General features: G+C 19.1%; 6 protein-coding genes and 1 non-coding gene across 7 annotated transcripts; 2 read left to right on the top strand and 5 right to left on the bottom strand.

The window, feature by feature from the left end:
- Positions 1-1,091: 1,091 nt before the first annotated feature.
- PADL01_1230400 (myosin D) lies at positions 1,092-8,182 on the top strand (the record flags this gene model as incomplete). Its single annotated transcript, XM_028683268.1, has 4 exons — positions 1,092-1,338; positions 1,511-7,745; positions 7,880-7,949; positions 8,096-8,182. The coding sequence occupies 4 exons, from the start codon at positions 1,092-1,094 to the stop codon at positions 8,180-8,182; spliced, it is 6,639 nt and encodes a 2,212-aa protein (XP_028539463.1).
- Positions 8,183-8,527: 345 nt separating this feature from the next.
- PADL01_1230300 (conserved Plasmodium protein, unknown function) lies at positions 8,528-9,106 on the bottom strand (the record flags this gene model as incomplete). Its single annotated transcript, XM_028683267.1, has 3 exons — positions 8,528-8,584; positions 8,719-8,811; positions 9,026-9,106. The coding sequence occupies 3 exons, from the start codon at positions 9,104-9,106 to the stop codon at positions 8,528-8,530; spliced, it is 231 nt and encodes a 76-aa protein (XP_028539462.1).
- A 382-nt stretch (positions 9,107-9,488) lies between these two features.
- Positions 9,489-12,852, top strand: PADL01_1230200 (conserved Plasmodium protein, unknown function; the record flags this gene model as incomplete). The annotated part of the gene is made up of 2 exons (XM_028683266.1): positions 9,489-12,607; positions 12,756-12,852. 2 exons carry the CDS (start codon positions 9,489-9,491, stop codon positions 12,850-12,852), a joined length of 3,216 nt encoding a protein of 1,071 aa, XP_028539461.1.
- Positions 12,853-13,137: 285 nt separating this feature from the next.
- On the bottom strand, positions 13,138-14,909 carry PADL01_1230100 (T-complex protein 1 subunit gamma; the record flags this gene model as incomplete). The annotated part of the gene is made up of 2 exons (XM_028683265.1): positions 13,138-14,679; positions 14,823-14,909. The coding sequence occupies 2 exons, from the start codon at positions 14,907-14,909 to the stop codon at positions 13,138-13,140; spliced, it is 1,629 nt and encodes a 542-aa protein (XP_028539460.1).
- Positions 14,910-16,968: 2,059 nt separating this feature from the next.
- PADL01_1230000 (macrophage migration inhibitory factor) lies at positions 16,969-17,582 on the bottom strand (the record flags this gene model as incomplete). Its single annotated transcript, XM_028683264.1, has 2 exons — positions 16,969-17,240; positions 17,504-17,582. The coding sequence occupies 2 exons, from the start codon at positions 17,580-17,582 to the stop codon at positions 16,969-16,971; spliced, it is 351 nt and encodes a 116-aa protein (XP_028539459.1).
- A 920-nt stretch (positions 17,583-18,502) lies between these two features.
- On the bottom strand, positions 18,503-21,349 carry PADL01_1229900 (conserved Plasmodium protein, unknown function; the record flags this gene model as incomplete). The annotated part of the gene is made up of 1 exon (XM_028683263.1): positions 18,503-21,349. One exon carries the CDS (start codon positions 21,347-21,349, stop codon positions 18,503-18,505), a length of 2,847 nt encoding a protein of 948 aa, XP_028539458.1.
- A 268-nt stretch (positions 21,350-21,617) lies between these two features.
- Positions 21,618-22,797, bottom strand: PADL01_1229800. The gene has a single exon (XR_003699373.1). It is a non-coding gene; the product is annotated as an uncharacterized ncRNA (non-coding RNA).
- Between the last annotated feature and the right edge of the window lie 35 nt (positions 22,798-22,832).

Below are 22,832 nucleotides of genomic sequence, written 5' to 3'. Positions count from 1 at the left end.
GCAATTCCGTTACGCACATACTGAATAAATTTATATATATTTTTTAATATACTAAACATAAATATATATATATATATATATATATTATAATAATTTTAGTTCTATATTTTAACCCATGAACTCTACATATTTTATTCAATATATATATACATATATATATTATTTATTATTTAAAAACATTGTTGTGTTTTTTTTACAAATATAATATTTATATTTTGTAAAAATGATAAATTATTTTAAGACACAATGAAATATAACGTCATGTAGAAAAAAAAATATAATACTTAATAAAATTAAATTAAATAAAAACAACCAAAAGAATAATTCTGAACTAACTATTTTTTTTTTTTTTTTTTTAAATATAATTTGCCTTGCCTGTTCATGTGTTCATGTAATTTTTTAATTTTCTTATATATAATAATTCAAAAAAATATAAAATATATGTATAAATAAAATAAATATTATGTTTATATGTGTAAAAATTCAAAGTATTTTATTCTTTTAACATTATGATTTAATGTATATATAATTGTATTCCTTTTTATATGTATATATTACAGTTGTCTATTTTACACATAAGCATTTGAAATATATGTTTTTCATATATTATTATATAATATAAAAATGTCTTTGTGTCTTATATAATTTCAAATATTTATTCAAAGGACTCCTATCTGATTATGTGTTTATGTTAGAGATATATGAGATATATAGGGACAACTAAAAGGAATAAATCAAATATATATATATATATATATATATATATATATAATATTTATGTGAATTTATGTTTCTATTTTTAATCCGTATACTAAATTTCAATGTTAAATTTACATTTTTTAATTAATACTTAATTTTTATCTTTTATACGAATTAATTGTGATTTTTTTTAAAAATTGTATTCATGAATGACTTATATATAAATATTTGTCCACATAATGTGAATGCATAATTTAACCTCACACTTATAAAATATCTTACATATATATATATAAATATATATATGTGTTTGTGTGTGTATATTTTTTTTTTTTTTTTTTTTTTTTTTTTTTTTTTTTTTTTTTTTTTGTTATATATTATATCTTTAACTTATGGCTTTTCTACAATTTAAGAGCAATGAAACGTTATATTTTTCCAACATATCAAATGCTAAAGATGAACAATCCAAGGTAATGAGTACTTCTCATCCAAATGATGATCAACATAAAATTTTGAAAAAAACTAGAGAAGGAGGAGATATATATTCTGATATTTATGTATGGTATTTTCTCAAGAATGTATACAAAAAAATGGAAATTTGTTCTTTTAATAAAATGGATAATACCTATACATTAAGAAGTAAGAAAAATTTGTAATCTGAATGAAAAAATAAAATAATATTAAAAATAATAATAATATATTAGTATAATGTTCAGTAAACATAATACAAACAATATGTTCATCCTTTTTGTGATAATTATATTTTATACTAATCTTTATTTTTTTATGTCTTTTTTTTTTTTTTTTGTAGGAAAAGGGATTACATTTGAGAATGTCCCTGCTGATAAAATAAAACCATACTTAAAAAATATAGATGAACTAGATAGTGAAAACAATATAGAAATTATTCAGTTAAATGAAGAGAATGTTCTGCAGAATATAAAAAACAGATATAAGAAAAACAAAATTTATACCTTTCATGCTTCTCTTTTATTAGTTGTTAATCCATATAAAGAAATAAAAGGGTTGTATGATATAAGTCAAATGAATATATATTTAAAAAAACTGACAGACGATTATATATCAAATGAAGAGAATATGAAAGCTCATATATATGATATTAGTAATATAGCTTATAAGAATATGATCCTAAAAAAAAAGAAGCAAACAATTGTTGTATCAGGACATAGTGGAAGTGGTAAAACAGAGAATTGTAAATTTCTTTTTAAGTATTTTCATTACATATTTTTTCATAAAAATGGAGGAACTCATAATGACAACAAAAATAATAATATTAATATTAATAATAATATTAATAATAATAATAATAATAATAATACACATAATTCTTATAACAATATATATAATAATTTTCTTACAAATATTAGTGCACCATTGAAAGATGAAACAGATAGCTGTGTTGAGAAAGAAAATTTTTCTGGTCTTTTAGGATGTTATAAAAAGATTGTTGATAGTAAAAAGGATAATATAAAAGATATGATGAATGGTAGTCACAAAATTTACAATGATAATCTACATAATGAACGAATTGATAAACTTATATATATCAATAATATTATAGAATCAATGAGTAACGCTAGAACTATAAAGAATAATAACAGTAGTAGATGTGGACGAATAAATGATTTAATTTTTGAAGAAAGAGAGAATAATAGAGTACAATCTGATGAATCACATAATATGTTTAATTATTGTTTTAATAATATAAAAATTGTAATTCTTTTATTAGAAATTAATAGATGTATTCGTCATAATAAAGGAGAACGTAATTTCCATATATTTTATCAAGTATTATATGGATTAAGCGATAAACAATTATATGATAGGAATTTAATAAGGAACATAAATCATTATCATATCTTAAATTGTGGTAATGAAGATGATAAAGATAAATGCACAAATAATATATCTATAGATAATAACATTATTAATAATTATGAAGAATTAGAAAGATGCAAAGATGAAAAAAATTTTAAATATTTATTAGATGGATTAAATTATATAAAATATGATTCACATAGAATTAATGAATTTTTTGATGTTATAGCTGGTATATTACATCTAGGTCAAATAATAGAAGAAAATATGAAAAAGGATAATTGTAATGATAAGTTGATTGATATAAAAAATAATAAGAAAACTAATAATATTTTAAGTGCAACATATAGATATTGTTCAGAATGTTTGGGTATAAATATAGAGGATCTTGAAAATACGATAAAATATAAAAATATCAATGTTTCCTCAGAATCTATTAGAACCCATAGGAACAAAGAGAATATAACATCTACAATTCATACGATAATAAAAATAATATATAAAACTTTTTTTAACAAGATCATAAATGATATAAATATGACGCATTTAAGTGATAAAGAAAAAGAAGAAATAATGAATGAACAAATATATATGTGTAATCATAATATCATATCTATATTTGATATATATGGATTTGAAGAATTATCATATAATGATTTTAATCAGTTATGTATAAATCTAGCTAATGAAAAATTAAATAATTATTATATTAATAATGAAATAGAAAGAGAGAAAATAATATATCAGAATGAAAATATATTTTGTAATAATATTCAAGTGCCTAATTATAAGGACACTTTAATTTTTATAGATAAAATATTTTCAAATTTAGATGACATAACAAAATTACATAATAGTGGATATAAAAAAAGTGATGACCATTTTTATAATTATTTGTTGAATAATGAAAAGATATATTTAGATAAAAATGTGTATGGCTTTATAAATAGTAAAGATGAAACACATACAACTAAAAAACAGAACATAAAGAAAAATCAGTTTTTTATAAACCATTATGCTGGACCTATAACGTATACGATTAATAATTGGATATATAAAAATAGTGATAAGATAGAGTTGGAGATAGAAAATTTGATAAAAAATTCGAGCAATTATTTTTTAAAAGATACAATAAATAATAAAATGGATCAGAATAATTGTGTTAATTTCACAAATTATCATACAAGTGAACGTGAGGAGAAAAAAATAGATGCAGAACAGAAGACATTCAATATGAATAATATGTTGATAGGAAAAAAACGAGAAAGCTTTCTGAATGAACATGAGAATATATCAGGTGATAAAGATGTAGATATAAAACAAGAGGATGAAAAAAATGGAAATTTATTGTCACATAAAGATAATAGAAAGCATATGGAAATTTCAACAATGTTATTCAACATAAATTTGGAAGGAAAAAAATTAAATATAAATAAAAATAAAAATATAAATAATACAAATAATACATATAATAATAATACAAATAATACAAATAATACATATAATAATACATATAATAACTCTATTTGTCATAATAATAAAAGGAATTCTAGAAACGTATTAAGTGTAAGTAAAAAATATATCAAAGAACTAGACAATCTATTCAATAATTTGGATAAAACAGATATGTATTATATTAGATGTATCTTACCAAATGATAAAATGCAGAAAAATTATTTTAAAAGATATTTAGTATATGAACAATTAAAGCAATGTGGATCTAATGAAATGATAAAAATATTGAATAGTGGTTTGTCTCATAAAATAAAAAAAAATGAAATATTAAAAAATATGCCGACGACAATACACAATGAATTAATATATTGTAATAATAATGATAAAATATATTATTTTATGTGTTTTTTTGATGAAAAGAAGGGTTTCAAGATAGGAAATAATTTTGTCTTTATGAAATCAAATGTATATACTCAAATTAATTATTATATATCAAAGTGTTGTATATCATACAAGTGTAACAAAGATGATAATAATAATAATAATAATAATAATAATAATAATAATGTGGATGATATATTTAAAGATGTAAACAAAAAAAAGGATATATTGAAGTCCTTACAAAAGATACGCTTTCAAAGATGTGTTGCAGTAATAAAAATATATAACTGGATAAATAGTTCCTTTAAAATATATATAGAGAAGAAAAAAAAAATGAAAAAGATTGCATGTGAATATATATATAAAATATATTTGATATATAAAACGATGATAAGTGTTAAGAAGTCTTTCTCATATAATATTAGAAGGTTAAACAAATGTTTTACAATAAAAGGTTACATGTTAGCATATAATAAGATAAAAACTTTAAGAAGGAGAGGATCGTTCAAAATAAATCACACAAATAAATTTGGAAATAACAAGGAGGATGAAAAAAAAAAAAAAAAAGAATCCATTGGAGATATGAATAATAGGGGTGAAACGAATATGCAAGAATTGAATAATATTGTTGACAAAGGAAAAAATGAAAATATTGCAATGAGAGATGAAATAGGAGGAGACAAAAAAGAAGGAATGGATAATAAAAAAAAGGATGACATTAAATGTGACAATACATATCATGATAGTAGTAGTCATAATAATAATAATAATTTTTATTATGATGATGCAACAGGTGTGGAGAGAAAAGCCTTAGGATATGCCGAACAAGAAATATTTGTAAGCACTCCAGATAATTATCATTATATATATAATAATATAGACTGGGTTGTATCATATGTAGACAGATGTATACATTTCTATAATTTAATATATACATATAAAAAGGTAAATAACAAGTATGTTTTAGATTATGAAAAAATTGAAATAAAAAAATTATATGATAGTGTAGAGGATGAAACAAATATGTGTAATAAAAAGGATAACACAGAATATAATACATATAGTGATGTGATAAATAGTAAGGGAGATGATAATATATATTCTTATGATAGTATGGATGGTAAAAAAAAAGGATGTACTTTAAAAATAAAAGTATATGAAGAGGATACAAATAATAAAAATAATGATAAGAACAAACAATGTCAATTTGTAAAGGAATATAATTATGTGAATAACCAGATGTATTCTTTTTTAGAGCGCAAATATGTTTGTATAAATCAACATGATTTATATAAAAATATGTTTGTAGTAATTGATGAGTATTTAAATATAATTGTATTCACTTATCCAAATTTAAAAACGATCAGAAGGTTTCTTAAGAAAAAAATAAAATCTTTAAAAATACAAAGCGATGAAAAAAATGTGCCCACGACATATTTGCCTCAGTTATATAAAAGTAGTAGATATGAACATCCATTACAAAATAGAGATAAGATGAATAACAGAATTGACAGTATGAATGATATTTATAAGGAACAATACATAGATGAATGCAAAGAGAAAAATAATTATATTATTAAGAAAAACGAAAGAGATGATGTAGATGAATCTTATACATCAACCTTTGATATATTTAGTGATGAAAATTTAAAAATATTTATGCATACTTATAAAAACATTTACGTGTTGAATAATATGGAGGATATTACATATAATGAAAGGGTTGAGAAAATAAATTATGGGTATAAACAAAATAAATCACAAGATGATGAAGTATTTATGTTGGATGAAGACATGAAAGGGAGTTCATCAAATAAAAACAATATTGAAAAAGATTACAATTGTATAAATAAAAAAAATAAAGAAAAAAACTATTTCAGTTTATTGAAAGTGATAGAAAAAACAGAATATATATTTGATGAACTTTATTTAAATTCAACATATAAAATATTAAAAATATGTTTCTTACCTAGTAGTATTCATTATGTTGTATATTTAGCATATGTCCTAATAAATAATAATCATTATTTACTTGTAACTATAGTAAATTATTTAAGTAAACCAGTATACAAATATATGGTACATATATTAATAAATAATATAGTACAAAATGAAGAATTTGTGCAATTTTTTATGAAAAGTTATGACCAAGAAGTTTGTTCAGGTCATTTAATGGAAAAGGAAGAAATTTTGGCTAGCCAGGAAAAAAAAAATAAAGACAAATCAATAATAATAACAAATATACAACAAGATGAAGAGGGAGAGGGCGAAAAAAAAAAAAAAAAAAAATATATATATTATATGTGTGAAGATATATTAAATAAATATTTAAGTACATTAAAAATATCTATACTTAATAATCGTCATATAATACTCTATGGATCTTGTTTATTAAGTTTAATAGAAATAAAAAATTATAATTTAAATAGTTCATATAATCCTTATGTTAAAGAATATGAATATAAATATTTAAAACTTATATTCAATTTATACTGTTTTGAATATTTCAGTAATGTTTATGATACATATGTCAACAAATTATCTTACGATTTAAAGCATCACCTGGTAAAAAATGATTTATTTAAAAAGGAGAGAAAAAATAGCAATTTGGTTTACCTGAACAAGTCAGGCGAAAATTGTGATGAAAATGGAGATAAATCCAAAGGTGAAAATAAAAATGAAGAAAAGTATGAAAATGCACACATATATAATAATAATAATAATAATAATAATAATAATAATTATAATTATAATAATAATAATAATTGGATGCATACATATGAAGAGACCATAAATAAGTCCAATAAGAATGACAACAATTTTGAGGAAGAAGAATATACATTTTATATTTTTTCTTTGTATAATGATATATATATGTTGACAAATGGTAAATATAAAAAAATGAGCAACATAGAAAAAATTAATGATATAAATGGTGGAGATAATCAAAATGGTGGTGATGCCAAAAAATTGTTGGATGTTCTCTTTAATTATAATGAATGGAAAATAATAAAATTAAAAAATGAGAGTATGGATGAGCGTAAGAAAATTTGTACATTTCAAGGTGTTATGAATATGAATATAAATTATTATTATAATAAAAATTATTACAAGAGTAATATATCTTTAGGTTCATGTATTCAATCAACGATTCAAAGATATAAAATATTTAATGAGGACAAAGGAAAGGGAGGTGTTATTAAAATGAATTATCAAGGGTCTATATTTCCTGATGTGTATATATTAAGGGAGATCAAATATGTAGAACAAGGACAAAAGAGGAAACAAGAATATTATTACAACTTTAAAAAGGAAAAATTGTTTACCTTGTATGATGAAGGTGGTTATGACACAACTGACACGAGTGAAAGGTATATATATATATAAATGTTTATAAATTAAATGAGTCATAAAAATATATAAATATATATATATATATATATATATATAAATATTTTATTTTATTTTATTTTATTTTTTTATTTTTTATTTTTTTTCCCTTTAGAAATATAGAGTCATACAACATCTTATCGTGTACCCCATTAAATCATTTAGATACCATATTATTATTAATGGTAATAAATAAAATAAAAGAAAAAAAAACATCAAAACTGTCAACATGTTTACTTGTAGAAAGTAAACATTACATAAAAATGTTACACAAATATATATATATATATATATATATTTATTTTTTTTTTTTTTTATTTTTTTTTTTTAGAAGAATACAGATGAGAATAATTCCTATGCTCTGCAAGTGATGAACATCGTCAACAAAAAAAAAAAAATTCTTCCTATCACAGAATGAATATATATATTTTTAATATATGATGATAATTATAGTGTTCATTATATAAGTTTATAGGAAAAAATATGTATATATATATATATATATATATATTTATTTAGATATATATTAATTTCTTTATTTTTTTTTTATTTTTACATTTTGTCTTAAAAGATTAAAAAAAATTAATTAATTATTATTTAAATATAGTGTCATAATAAACATTACATATTTCATATATTCTATGAATATATATTATGTTGATAAATTTAATTTTTTTTTGCTGGTTATGTTTGTTCATGTTCAATATATAAAATTCTTTATTTTTTTTTTTATTTTTTTATATATTGATCGTTGCATAATTGCCTACTTGCCTAATTTCTGGTATAATATTTCATTCTCTTGACATCCTTTATAGTTAACCTTAAAAAATAGAAACATATGAATATAAATATATTACATATATATTATATATAAGAAATGACCTATCGTTCTTATTATACTTTTCTTTCTTTCTTTTTTTTTTTTTTTTTTTTTTTTTTTTTTAATGTTATTACCTTGGACATATAAATAATGGGAAGAGAAAAAATAAAAATAGATAACACATTAAATGCGAAAAAAATCCTTCTATCATTTTCTACCATATTAAACTAACACCAAAAAAAAAAAAAAAAAGGAAATAACAAAAAATTAAAAATATATATATATATATATATATATATAAATCACTTTATATGTTGTTATATGAAATATTAAGAACATATAAAAGTACACACACATACACATATTAATACAACATATAAAATATATATATATATATATATATATATTTATTTATTTATTTGTTATTTTTATTTTTGTTACCCTCCTCATATTTCTATTCATAGTGAAGGAAAGAGGAATAGGAACATTTTTTATCATCATGACATTTTTGACTTTATTCATTTTTTCATGTTTTTTTAAAAAATAAAAAAAAATATTTTTTTTAAAAGGTACACAGAGGAGAAAGAAAAAAAATTAATATAAAAATGAAAAGTAAAAAAAATAATAATAAATGAAATAAAATAAAAATATATATAAATATAAACATAAATATAATTATACCTATATATATATATATATATTATATATATATTATATATTATTAACCTGTGTAATTATAAATATATATTTTTTTACATTTGAAAAAAAAAATATTTATATATATATATAATATATATATAATATTTATATATTTTGATCTATATATTTTTTTCTTATATTTGTTTGTTTTTTTATTTGTTTATCATTTGCTCTATTTGAATTATTATTACAAAAAAAAAAAAAAATGCATATTTATTTTTTAGTTCTTATATTATTTTATTTATATCAAAAATTTATTCTTATGAAAAGTATAAAGAACATAAAGAAGAAGGGTATTATGTATATGTTTTATATCCCCTCTGTTGAAAAACAAAATTGTATCACATATACTTTGAATTCCTTAAAAAATATTAGTCCATTGAAAAAAAAGAAAAAGAATTTTCTTTTATTGAAAAAAAGAGATAATGAAAAATTTTCAATTGATATATATACAACTTTCAATAAAAAAAGAAAAAAAAAAAAAAAAGAAAAAAAAATAGATCAAGACCAATTATTCCTTTTCCATATGCCTTATGGAAATTACATGCATCATTCAAAATTTATTACAAATATTAAAAAAAAAAAAAAATTAATAAATGATAAAAGGGAAATAAAGAACAGCTTTTTGAATGCCAGCTCACCAGGTCATGATGATGGGGATGAAGATCCTGAGTGTGATCTAGAAGAGAGGAAGAAAAAGAAAAAGAAAATAAAACATATGAAGAGTGATAATATAATAAATGATGATAATATATCGAATGATGGTAGTATATTCAATGATAACAGTTTAACTAATAATAATATATCTAATAACAATATATCTGATAACAATATATCTAGTGACAATATATCTGATAACAATATATCTAGTGACAATATATCTGATAACAATATATCTAGTGAGAATGCCTTAAATATTCTAAACAAATATCTGAAGAATAAAGATGCATTAGAAGACAAGAACTACGATGTAAATAACGGATTAAATAAAGAACAAATGTTAGAAGAATATAATAGATTAGTAAAAATTATAAAAGATAGTGATGAAAGAAAAAAGAAGGAGTGGACAGAAAATGAAAAAAAGGATATGTATGAATTAAATGAACGAGTTATTAGTAGCTCAAGAAAAATAAATATAGATAAACTAAAAAGTGATATTGAAAAAAATTTTAAAAGAGATGAAGTGATGGAAAAAAAAATACAAGATTATATGCATTTATTCATACAAAATGTAGAAAAGGACCGATTTAATGATATAATGATGAATGAACAAGAATCTAAAGACAATACAAAGAATAAACATAATAATATAAATAATATAAATAATATAAATAATATTTATAGTGATCATGTAAGTTCATCTAATAATGATATTATTCAAAATAAAGAGGTAGAGATAGAGATAGAGAAAGAAGAAAAAAATGATAATGATCCAAAATATAGTGAAGATGATTTACAAGCTGATGAGAAATATATAAATAAATCTTCTATAAATGACAAAGAGGAATATATAACAGAAGAAGAATATATAACAGACGAAGAAGCACGTATGAATAATGAAATTTTAAAAGAAGTATATAAAGGGAACTTTAATAATATTAATAAATTTAAATTCAAATATTCAAAAAGAGATTATGAAAATTTAAAAAACGGTAAGAGTGATAAAACTGATATGGACAATATATATAATAATAATATTTATTATGAAGAAGATAAAATAATAGATGCATTATTAAATAAAATCCATAAAGAAAAAATACTTTACAATCATATAAATGAAAAGGAAAAAAAATTATTAGATGTATATGAAAAGTATAAAAAAGAAAAGAAAATACAAAGAAATGAAGAACTGGAGAATTTAAAATATATAAATAAACAAATAGAAGACAAACAAAAAAAAATTAACACAAATAGATTTGACATAAAAGAGGATACTACAACTACAAATACTAAAACTACTACTACTAATGAGAGATGTCCTAGAAATAATTACTATGACAGTTATGTGTCGCAAGATGGTTATAATAATAATTTAAATAACAACGATAAAAATGATATTACAAATGATAATACAAATGATAATACAAATGATAATACAAATGATAATATTAATAATAATATTGATAACAATTTAATTATTAATAAAAATATATTTTTCAACAAAAGAAATGAAAAGTTTATAGAAATAAAAGAAGAAGATATTAAAGAAATGAGCGAATTACAAGTCAAAGATGAATTAAGAAAAAGAGGATATCCAACATTTGGAACTATCGATGAAATAAAAACAAGATTATTAGATGTGATGAAAATTAAACAGAATAATCATATGGATATAAGAAATATCTTAAAAAGACCAGAAGATAATGTTTTATCACATATGAGATTAGAAAAATTAAAAGAGAATATTAAAACATATAAAGAAAATGAACAATATGGTGATACAGAATCTAAAATAAAACAATTAGATGCATCTATTGAAATATCAAAATTTATAGATGATCCTATACATTATCTTCGTATAGATTCTACACACAAATTTGTAAATACAAATAAAGAAAAAAATAAAAATGATATAAATAATAATATACATATGGATACAAATAAAAATGATGAAAGTAATAATATCGATATACAATATGATACTGAAAATAATGTTTTAAAAGAACCCATTATAAATGATTATAATTTTGATAAAGAAATATCTATGGCAGAAAAAATTAAAAAAACCTTTTCATTTGAAAATGAAGAAAAATTACCTGACCAAATAATTACAAGATTCAATAACAAAAATAATAATAATAATATTATCAATAATAATAATAATAATAATAATAATAATATAGATAAGGATGATGACATGAATGAATTCGAAGAAGAAACACAAGAAAAATATAGAGAAGAAGTTTTAAAATATGGAAGTTTACAAGAAACAGTAGAAGAATTTAATTATAAACATAATTTATCTTTAGATTTTATTGGAGATTTTATTTGTAAATGTTCAAACGCACATATACAAGATATTAATAAATATAGATATAAAACAAAAGAAGAAATTGAAAAACTAAATGAAAATGATTTCTATTATCTTTTTGAAGATAATAATTTAAATAATAATTTTATTGTTTATAAATTTGTTAATACAAAACAACTTATAAAAAATTATCTAACTACTTCAAATATTGTAACACTTATAGAATATGCTAATATAGCTGATCCTGTTGATATAATTCATTATTATACACCAGAAACTTTATATATGATTAGTGACGATTATAATATAACTATTGATAGGGTTATTGATGCATGTACCAGACTTAATATAAAGTAAAATATATTCAAAAATATAACACACACATAAGCACATAAAAAAAAAAAAAATATATATATAATATATATATATATATATATATATATATATATATATATGTTTATATGTTTACATGTTTATATGTTTATATTTTTTATTCTTTAGGCTGCCATATGGAGGTGATACACATTTAAACAAGGAATGCTTTAATTATCTCACTTGTTACCTTAGCAAATACAAAAGGATAAAAAGGATAACATAAAATTGAAAGGTGTCAAATATTTTAAAAAATAAAAATATCTAAATATATATATATATATATATAATATATATATGTGTGTATATTTTTTTTTTTTATTTTAATAAATTATTATTTTTTAAGTGTTCATAAAAAGATGGACATAAATCCATCTACCCAATAAATGAATAAATAAATAAATAAATAAATAAATACATAAATAAATAAATACATAAATAAATAAATACATAAAATATATTTTATATATATTTTATTTTATATATATTTTTTATTATTTTTTTTTTTTTTTTAAAATTCATTTTTTATTGTTTTTTGTGTTTTTTCATCCTTTCCAATTCCACTAACAACATCATCAATTCTTAAGATCATAGCTGCTGCTTCTATAGCACTTTTATATATTTGTTTTTTCACAGATAATAAATCCCAAATATTTTTAGTTGACACTTTAATAATATCTCCTGTAATACCATCAACCCCAAATTCTTGACCACCTTCTTCTTCATGTTTTATTCTTAATTCATTCATTGTTTTAACAACATTAACTCCACTATTTTGAGCTAATATTTTTGGTATTATTTCTAATGCACTTCCAACAGCTTCTGTTATACTTTTTCTTGAATCATCAAATTTAGCTGCTTCTTTTATTAAATGTTGACCTACTCTCATTTCTGTGCATCCACCCCCATATAATAATTTTCCTTCCATAAGAATATTTTTAGCTACATTCATTCCATCATGTAAATTTCTTTCGATTTCATTCAAAACATCTTTTGTAGATCCTCTTAATAATATAGTACATGCATGTGGATCTTCACATTCAACAAAAAAAGAATAATAATCATCACCTATTTTTTTTATTTCAAATAAACCACATTTGATACCTATATCACTTTCAATAATTTCTTCACATCTATTAACAATCTTTGCACCACTTACTCTTTCTAATCTATTCAAATCAGTTTTTCGAACTCTTCTTATAACACTAATATTTTTCTTTACAAGAAAATGCTGAGCTAAATCAGAAACACCTTTCTCTGTAATTACTATATCACATTTACTATCTATAATATATTCACACATTTTCTTTACTTCTATTTCTTCTTGTAATAACAATTCATTCCATGTCTTCTCATCTAATATCTCCACATTCGTTTGACTTTCTGCTTTCTTATATTCTAAAGTACAATCTAATAATAATATTCGAGGATTCTTAATATAACGTCTCATTTTAGGATGAGTAATATCTTTATTTATCATAACACCTTTAAGAACATAACTATCAGTTATATCTCCTCCTGCTATCTTTTCAACCTTAGCATATCTTTTTATATCAATTTCTTTTCTACCCATTAAATTATCTATTTTTACACATCTAGTTGCTTCTAAAGCTAATTTACTAACTATCTTATTATATCTATTCACAAATTTGGTACTTAAACATGAATCTATAGCTTTCATTAAATCAGATTCATTATTTACATCTATATCTATTGATATCTCTTCTAAATATTTTATACAACTATTCAAAGCGTTCATATAACAATTTACAATTATAGTAGGATGAATATTCTGCCTCAAAAAGGTTTCAGCCACATTTAATAACTCACCTGATAAAATTACAACAGATGTAGTACCATCACCTACTTCTTCATCTTGTGATCTACTTAATTCAATCAAAGATTTAGCAGCTGGATGAGCAACATCTACTTCTCTTAATATGCAATTCCCATCATTTGTAATAACAATACCTCCAAGAGGATCTAACATCATTTTTAACATTGCCATAGGACCCAGGGTCGTTTTAACAATATCGCTCACGGCTCTACTTGCCTAAAAAAAAAAAAAATAAATAAATAAATATATACATATATATAATATATATATATTATATATATATTATATATATATTATATATTCCTACGTTTTAAAATATAACAACAAAAATTTATATTATTCCATATAATTATTATTACCTGTATATTTGATAACTGTGTTTTTCTTCCTTCCTCCCTTTTTGTATTAGGTTTAAAAACCAACACTGTCCCTGGATTTTTTAACATCTAAAGGAAAAAAAAAAAAAAAAAAAAAAAATAAATAAATAAATATATATATATATATATATATATATATATATATTGTGGCAGGTATGTTCTTTTTATGTGCTTTATAATTACTTTTATTTGTTATAACTTCTAAATGTAATTTTTTTTTTTTTTTTATAACTCTATATATATATATATATTTACATATATATATTTGTTATGTTATAATAATCTAACGTCAACGTTTTATATTCAAACTTCAAATAGTATTATTATTATTTATGTATACCTTTTTTTTTTTTTTTTTTTATATATATATATATTTATATCTTAACAAAATATACTTAATTATATTTAATTTATGACAAAAAAATTATATGTATTATATATATATATAACAAAGGTATTTATATTCTTGGAAAGAAATGAAAAAAGAGTTATAATAAAAAATTATAAATAAATAATAATATATAAATATATGAAATGTGAATGAAACCAGAAATTTGTATTTAATTTCAAAAAAAATTTACATACATATATAATAAAAAGTAATATATATATTATTAATACATACATATATATATATTATATATATATATTAATATTATATATATATTTATAATAATAATATATATAACATCAAATGGTTTATTTTTTTAATACTTCTATATATATATATATATATATATTAAGAAATGTTTATCAAGTTTATTTTATTTTGCCTTAATTGTTTTATTTTTACTTTTTTATTATATTATATTATATCATTTATTATATATTTTTTTTTTTTTTTTTTTTTTATACTCATATATTTTTATATTTTGTATCTTTACAATTATTGTGTTTACATAAATTTTATTTTATTTCATATCTACATAAAAATAAAATCGTACTAATAAATATTTTATAATTGACAAAAGTGAAATAAAAAAAAACCATAAAAATATATATATTATATATATTTATTTATTTATATAATATTATTCACTTATATACGATTAAAATAATCCTTTTAAATTTTTATAATAAAATGTAAAATATAAAGTATTCCATTTGTTTATTTTAAAAGATTCTTCTTACAAATAAATAATATATATATATATATATATATATATATATTTATAATGTTCACATTTATTTTGGGTCTTATTAAAAAATACTGTCATGGTGATAACTATAAATATTTTATTATATATACATATGAACACATTTATATATCTTTTTAATATATTTTATAACAATCAATCATTTCTATAAAGAGATCATATTATGTTTACATAAAGAAAAACCGTCTATAATATTTTGTTATAATTACTAATATATATTCGATTAAACAATTTTATTATAAGAAAAAATATAACGTTTCATTTGTCTTAAACACAAATATATACATACATACAGGAATATAAACATATATATATATATATATTTATATATATGTATAATATATTAGTTGAAAAAATATATAAATAAAAGAATAGTCCTTGTAATATTATTTTCCTTGTATGTATGATATATAGCTATTTTTATTTTTAGATTTAAAAAAAAAAATATGAACCGTTCATAAAATAAAAATTTCACATATCTATTTGTTGTAATAAATATATGTACGTACATATATATATATGTATATATATATATATATATTTTTTTTTTTTTTTTATGCAAAATATGGCTGTTTTCCTTTTTGAACTCTAAAAACATATGAACAATTCATAAAAAAAAAAAAAAAAAAAATAGCTATACAGCCATTTTTCAAATGTATCATAATAAAAATACACCATTTAATTTAATCAGTCTAATAGAACTCATACAGTTTTTATATTTCCTTGAATATCATAAATAAATAATAAAAAAAAAGTATATTTTTTCCATATATGAAATATTAAGAAAATTGTATGGATATAAAAATATAATGTATAAATAAAATGTATCATACTTTATCATGTACACAAAGATGTTAATGTAAAACATGTTAACATATAAAATATATATATATATATATATATATATATATATATATATATATATGTATGTATGTATGTGCTATATTTCTTATTTTTATTGTTGTGATTGTCTAGCCGAATAGAGAACCACTGAAGGCAAAGTTCTGAGCAGAACAATCTCTGAATTCTACATAAATACGTCTAGATTTTACATTCAAGTTGCTTACAAGTAGTTTTGTTATTTGATCAGCAAGAGCAGAATTATTTGATCTATTAATTCCTCCAATACTTGTTACTCTTACAAAACAGTAAGCTTCATTGCTACCTCCAAATCTTAAGTTTTTTTGATAATCATAATTACTCATAATATAACCAAGTGGTTTCCCCATAACATCAGAAATTGCTATAAGGAAAAAAAAACGACAAAAATTAAAATATATATATATATAAAAATATATATATATATAATATATATATATATAAAAATATATATATATATAATATATATATATATAATATTATTCCATATTCTATAAAATATACATTTTTGTATATTTTGTTTAGGCTATATACTCAATTTTTTTAAAAACTTTATTAAATATATATATTTCATTTTTTTCATATTAATATGATATATATATATATTTTTTTTTTTTTTATTATTACCATTTTCTATTTGAGATAATGTACTTTGAACATTATCATCAGGGAGGTTTACGTTTGTTATTAATTCACAGCAAGGCATTTTTAATCACAATGTTATGATAATATTATAAAAATTCACAGGTTTAAATTTGAAAGAAAGGAAAAAAAAAAAAAAAAAACAGCAGCAACAAGAAAAATAAATAAATAAATAAACAAATAAATGAATAAATATTATTATAGTATTTTATTAATTTGTATTATTCCAAAAAGGAAAAAAAAAAATTAAAATAAAAATCAAACTAATCTTTATATATATTATATTTTTATTATACGAATGAAAACATTATTATCAATAATAAAATATTATTTATTAATGGTTTATTATAAAAATATAAAAAAAAAAAAAAATAATAATAATAATAGAGGAAAGGATACTATTTTTTAATTGAACCATAAAAAAATGATAAAAATAATATATATAGGCACATAAATATTATATATATATATATATAATATATATTATATATATATTATTATTTATGTATGAAAAATACTACATATCATATTTGTAAGCGAAAGACCTCTCATAGAAACATTCCGCAAAAAAAAAAAAAAAAAAAAAAAAAAAATATCATATATATATTATAATATATATTATTATATTTTTATATATTATTATTTTTTATATAATAACATTACATACAACCATAAGATAAATTTTAAAAGATTCTTATGATTTGATACATTAAAAAAAAAAAAATATATATATATATATTATATATATATGAGAATACATATATAAAAATATAAAAATAGAATTTAAAAAAAAAGAAAAAAAAAACATGAAACAAAGTATAATATTATATATATGTATATGTACATATATAAATATACCTTCATCAAATTTGATAAATATTTAAAAATGACAAAAAAGAAAATAACGACAATAAGGAAATATGACAACATATATATATATATATTTATTTATGTATGTATGCTCCATTTTTTTGTTATAATTAACTATGCTATGTCAAAAGAATTCTCTTGAAAGGAATGATAGGTATTTTCATATGACTGACAGAAATTATGATCATTATTATTATTTTGGCTGTTTTTATATTGAATCTTTGGCAAAAATGATTCACAAGATTCTTCATATACATTGTCAAAGGTACCTTTATATTTCCCTTTAATAAATAAACAAATTTTTTCTTTAAATGATAAATAAAATTGATTAATAATATTTGTGAATGCTGATAAGTATACAAAGAATGTTATTAATAATAAGAATAAGAAAAAACCGGTTGATATATAATTATTATTTTCATCATTATCTATATCATTTTTATTTAATACAATATTATTATTATTATTTATATTTTTCAAAGTATTATATTTGTCATCATTATTAGTTAAATTATCATTATATATATTATTCTCATCTGTATTTATATTTGAATTATTAAAATAATTAAAAAAATGGAATGGTTTATTATATACATTTTTATTCTTATCTTGTTGTTCATCTTGTATATTATTATTTTGCTTTTCTTTATTATTATATTTGAATTTTGAATCTATTAAAAGGTTTTTCATTTTATAATTATGATAATTACTATTATTATGATAATTATTTTTATTATTATTATTATCTATATCATACATAAGATGTGTACTTAGATTATCATTTATTGCATTTGAATTTTCTAAATTAGTTTCACTAGATGTAAGAACAGAAATATTATCTTGGGTATCATTATTATTATTATTATTATTATTATCTTTTATATTTTTGTTATTTTTTTTATAAAAAAAATTGGACCACGTTGATGAAGTCTCTTTTTCTGTAGCTTCATTATTATCATTTATAAGATTATTTATATTATCATTTAAAAGGTTATTCTTAGTATCATTAATTTTATTTTTTTCTGTTAATAACATAGTATCATCGTTTTTCATAGGATCTTCATTATGTGTATCATTCAAATTATTATTTTTACATTTAAGTATACATTTTTCTAATATTTTATAATCATCAAGTGATAGATAACTTTCATTCTCAACATTTTTCTCTTTATTATTAATTTCATTAAAACAATTCATTAGACAGCTCTTAAATTTAACCAATGGATGATAATTAATATTTTCATTGGTTTCTTTATCAGATGTTAATAATAAAGAATAATTTATATTATCTACATTTTTATTATTGTCATAATAATTCTTTACTAAGTCTAAAACAAATCCTTTAGGGTCCTCATCTACTTTATTCATCCTGTTATTATTTATATTATTGTTCAAATTATTAGTCATATCATCACTTGTATTATCACTTGTATTATCACTTGTATTATCATTTGTATAATCACTTGTATTATCATTTGTATTATCATTTGTATTATCACTTGTATTATCATTTTTATTATCACCCACCTTGTTAGCATCTTCCATGTTCATGCTCGAGTTCATTTCCATTTTATTTTTATTTACCTCCTCTTCATATTTGTTCTTATCCTTTCTAAAATATGTAAAAATATTAAATTTTTTATTTTCATCATCCTTTTGATCATCCATTTTGTTTTTATTGCTATCCTCAGAATGATCATTCAAATGACCTTCCTTTGATATATCCTTATCACCACTATCATGCTTATCATTCCAATAATTTAAAAAAGAAAATTTATTTTTCTTATCGTCAACACTGTGTAAATCATACAAATTATTATCATCTACATTAATGTTATTTTTATTATTATCGTTCATGTCTTTTTTCTCATTTTTATGCAAATATTTCCTCAACATATCAAACAATTTATTATTTTCTTCTTGTGAGTTTTTTTTCCTGACTTGTTCAGGTAAATTTTCATGATCTGTTTGATTTTGATTTAATATTGAATTAAATGAATTATTTGAATTATTATATAAAAGGTTAAGATCATTGTTTGGATTTTTTTTTTCATCATGTTTATTTGTAAACCACCATGAAGATTTCTGATCTTTTAAGTTGTTTTGTTTATCTGTTTCATTATGTATATGGAATGAATGAAAAAAATCGTTTTCTTTTTCTATATTATTATTTTCATCTTTGTGTTTAAAATTTTTTATGTAAGATAGAATATTTTGTAAAAGATTTGTATTCTTATCTGTTTCATCATTTATATTATTATTATTATTATAATAATTGTTTATATGTGTATTTTTATTTTTGTCTTTATCATCTTTTTGAGATAATGTTAATAAAAGTTTTGAAAAAAATAAATGGCTATCTGGTAAATTTTTTAATTTATTTAAATTATCTTCATTCAATTTATTAACATTTTCTTTTTCTTCATTAAATGATTTCTTAAATAAATTGAAAAAATAATTTGAACTTCTTGTAATATCATCTTTCAATATATTAGTATGTTTAGTTATATTAGAACTATCTTTAACAACATTTTCTTTTAAATCTATCACATCTTTCTTTATATTTTTTATATCTTTTTCTATGACTTGTTTATTTTTAAATAACTTCTTTTTAAAGGTGCACATCATTTTATGAAATAAACTATTAGAACTATTATTATTATCATCATCATCATTACAATCATATTTATCATAAGAATTATTATTTTTATTCTCCTCCTTTATTTTGTTTGAAATTTTATTTACGATATCTTTCATACCAACCTTATAATTACTATTATTATTATTATTATTATTAACATTTTCTTCTTTGTTTTTTTCTTGCCCTAGCTCATCCTTTTTACTATCACCCTTGGCAGTATGAAAAGCTGCTGGCAGAGACTTTATATAATCTTCATACTTGAAACATAATATGTCTTGTATAAAAATTATAAGAAAAAATAAATGATATTTCAACTTCATTATGATATATATATATATAAAAAAAAAAAAAAAAAAAAAAAATTAAAATGACAAGTAGGATATATATATGTGTATATTTTATGTATTATAAAGTTGAAATTGGGAAATATGGATATTTAAATGGATATAAATATATAAATATAAATATATAAATATAAATATATGATTATATATATATATATTTATATATATGTGTCATTTTTTTTTTTTTTTTTTTTTTTTTTTGATAGAATAAAAGAAAAAAAAGAAAAGAAAATAATAATATAATAAAAAGATATTTATTTTTTTATATTTTTTAAACTTTTCATATTTTATTTCTTCTTTTTTAGATATCATACATCCGATGCGCTCACAAAAAAAATTAACATGCGTTACGTGTAAACGTGGTAAAATATAATGTAAAAATAAAATAAAATAAAATAATACACATATAAAGGAAAATATTATATATACATTAAATTACATGCATATGCAGTTCCTATTTTACAATATATACAAAAAAAAAAAAAATAAAAAAAATAATAATAATAATTTATAATATCATACATATATCAAATAATATATATTTATTACCATACTATAATTTTTTTTCTTTTTTTTCTTTTTTTTTTTTGTGTATATATTGTAAATTATATATTATTTTTACTTTATATTAAAATATATTTAAAAAAAAATGTACATATATAAAAAATATGTTATACATATTATACATATCATTTGAAGTGCATATTATTTTGTGTGTAAAAAAAAAATATTGTGGCATGGAAATTATTTTTTTAAATAAAATTCTATATATGTAATATGTATATATTATAAATGTTATATAAATATATACAATATATTTAATATATCATACATGATCATTTATATGACATACATAACAATTTATATGTCATACATAACAATTTATATGTCATACATAATAATTTATATGTCATATGCCTACACTATGGTTTTATAGAATACCATCTCTATATTTTTACAATGATCATATTTCTCAATTGAGTGTTAAAAAAAAAAAAAAATGAAGATATAAATATTTTTCAAGAAATATATGAATACATTTTGCACAATATTATTATTTATATAAAATAAAAAATTAAAAAAATTTACATATATATATATATATATATATGTACATATAATTATTCATTTTATGTGGACATTCATTATATATATTACCTCATAATTTGAAACAATGAAATAGAAAATATCACGTGATCAATCTTTTATATTAATTTAATATGGACAATGTTTTATTCTCATATATCAAGAACTTCTTATATTAATAATAAAAAATATAGCAACAAGAGTATACAAGTATATATATGTATATGTTCATATAAACTTTTTTTTATATGCAACTTCTATATTTAATTTTTTTATTAAAGAAAAAAAGTTGAATATAACCATAAGCCAATAATATATGCTTTTATAAGAAATATGAACAAAAATATATATATATATATATATATATATATAT

The sequence above is a fragment of the Plasmodium sp. gorilla clade G2 genome (assembly GCF_900097015.1).
Source record: "Plasmodium sp. gorilla clade G2 genome assembly, chromosome: 12".
Classification (NCBI taxonomy): Eukaryota; Apicomplexa; class Aconoidasida; order Haemosporida; family Plasmodiidae; genus Plasmodium; species Plasmodium adleri (nom. inval.).
Note: the sequence above shows the minus strand (reverse complement) of the source record. Positions and strands in the feature narration are given on the sequence as shown.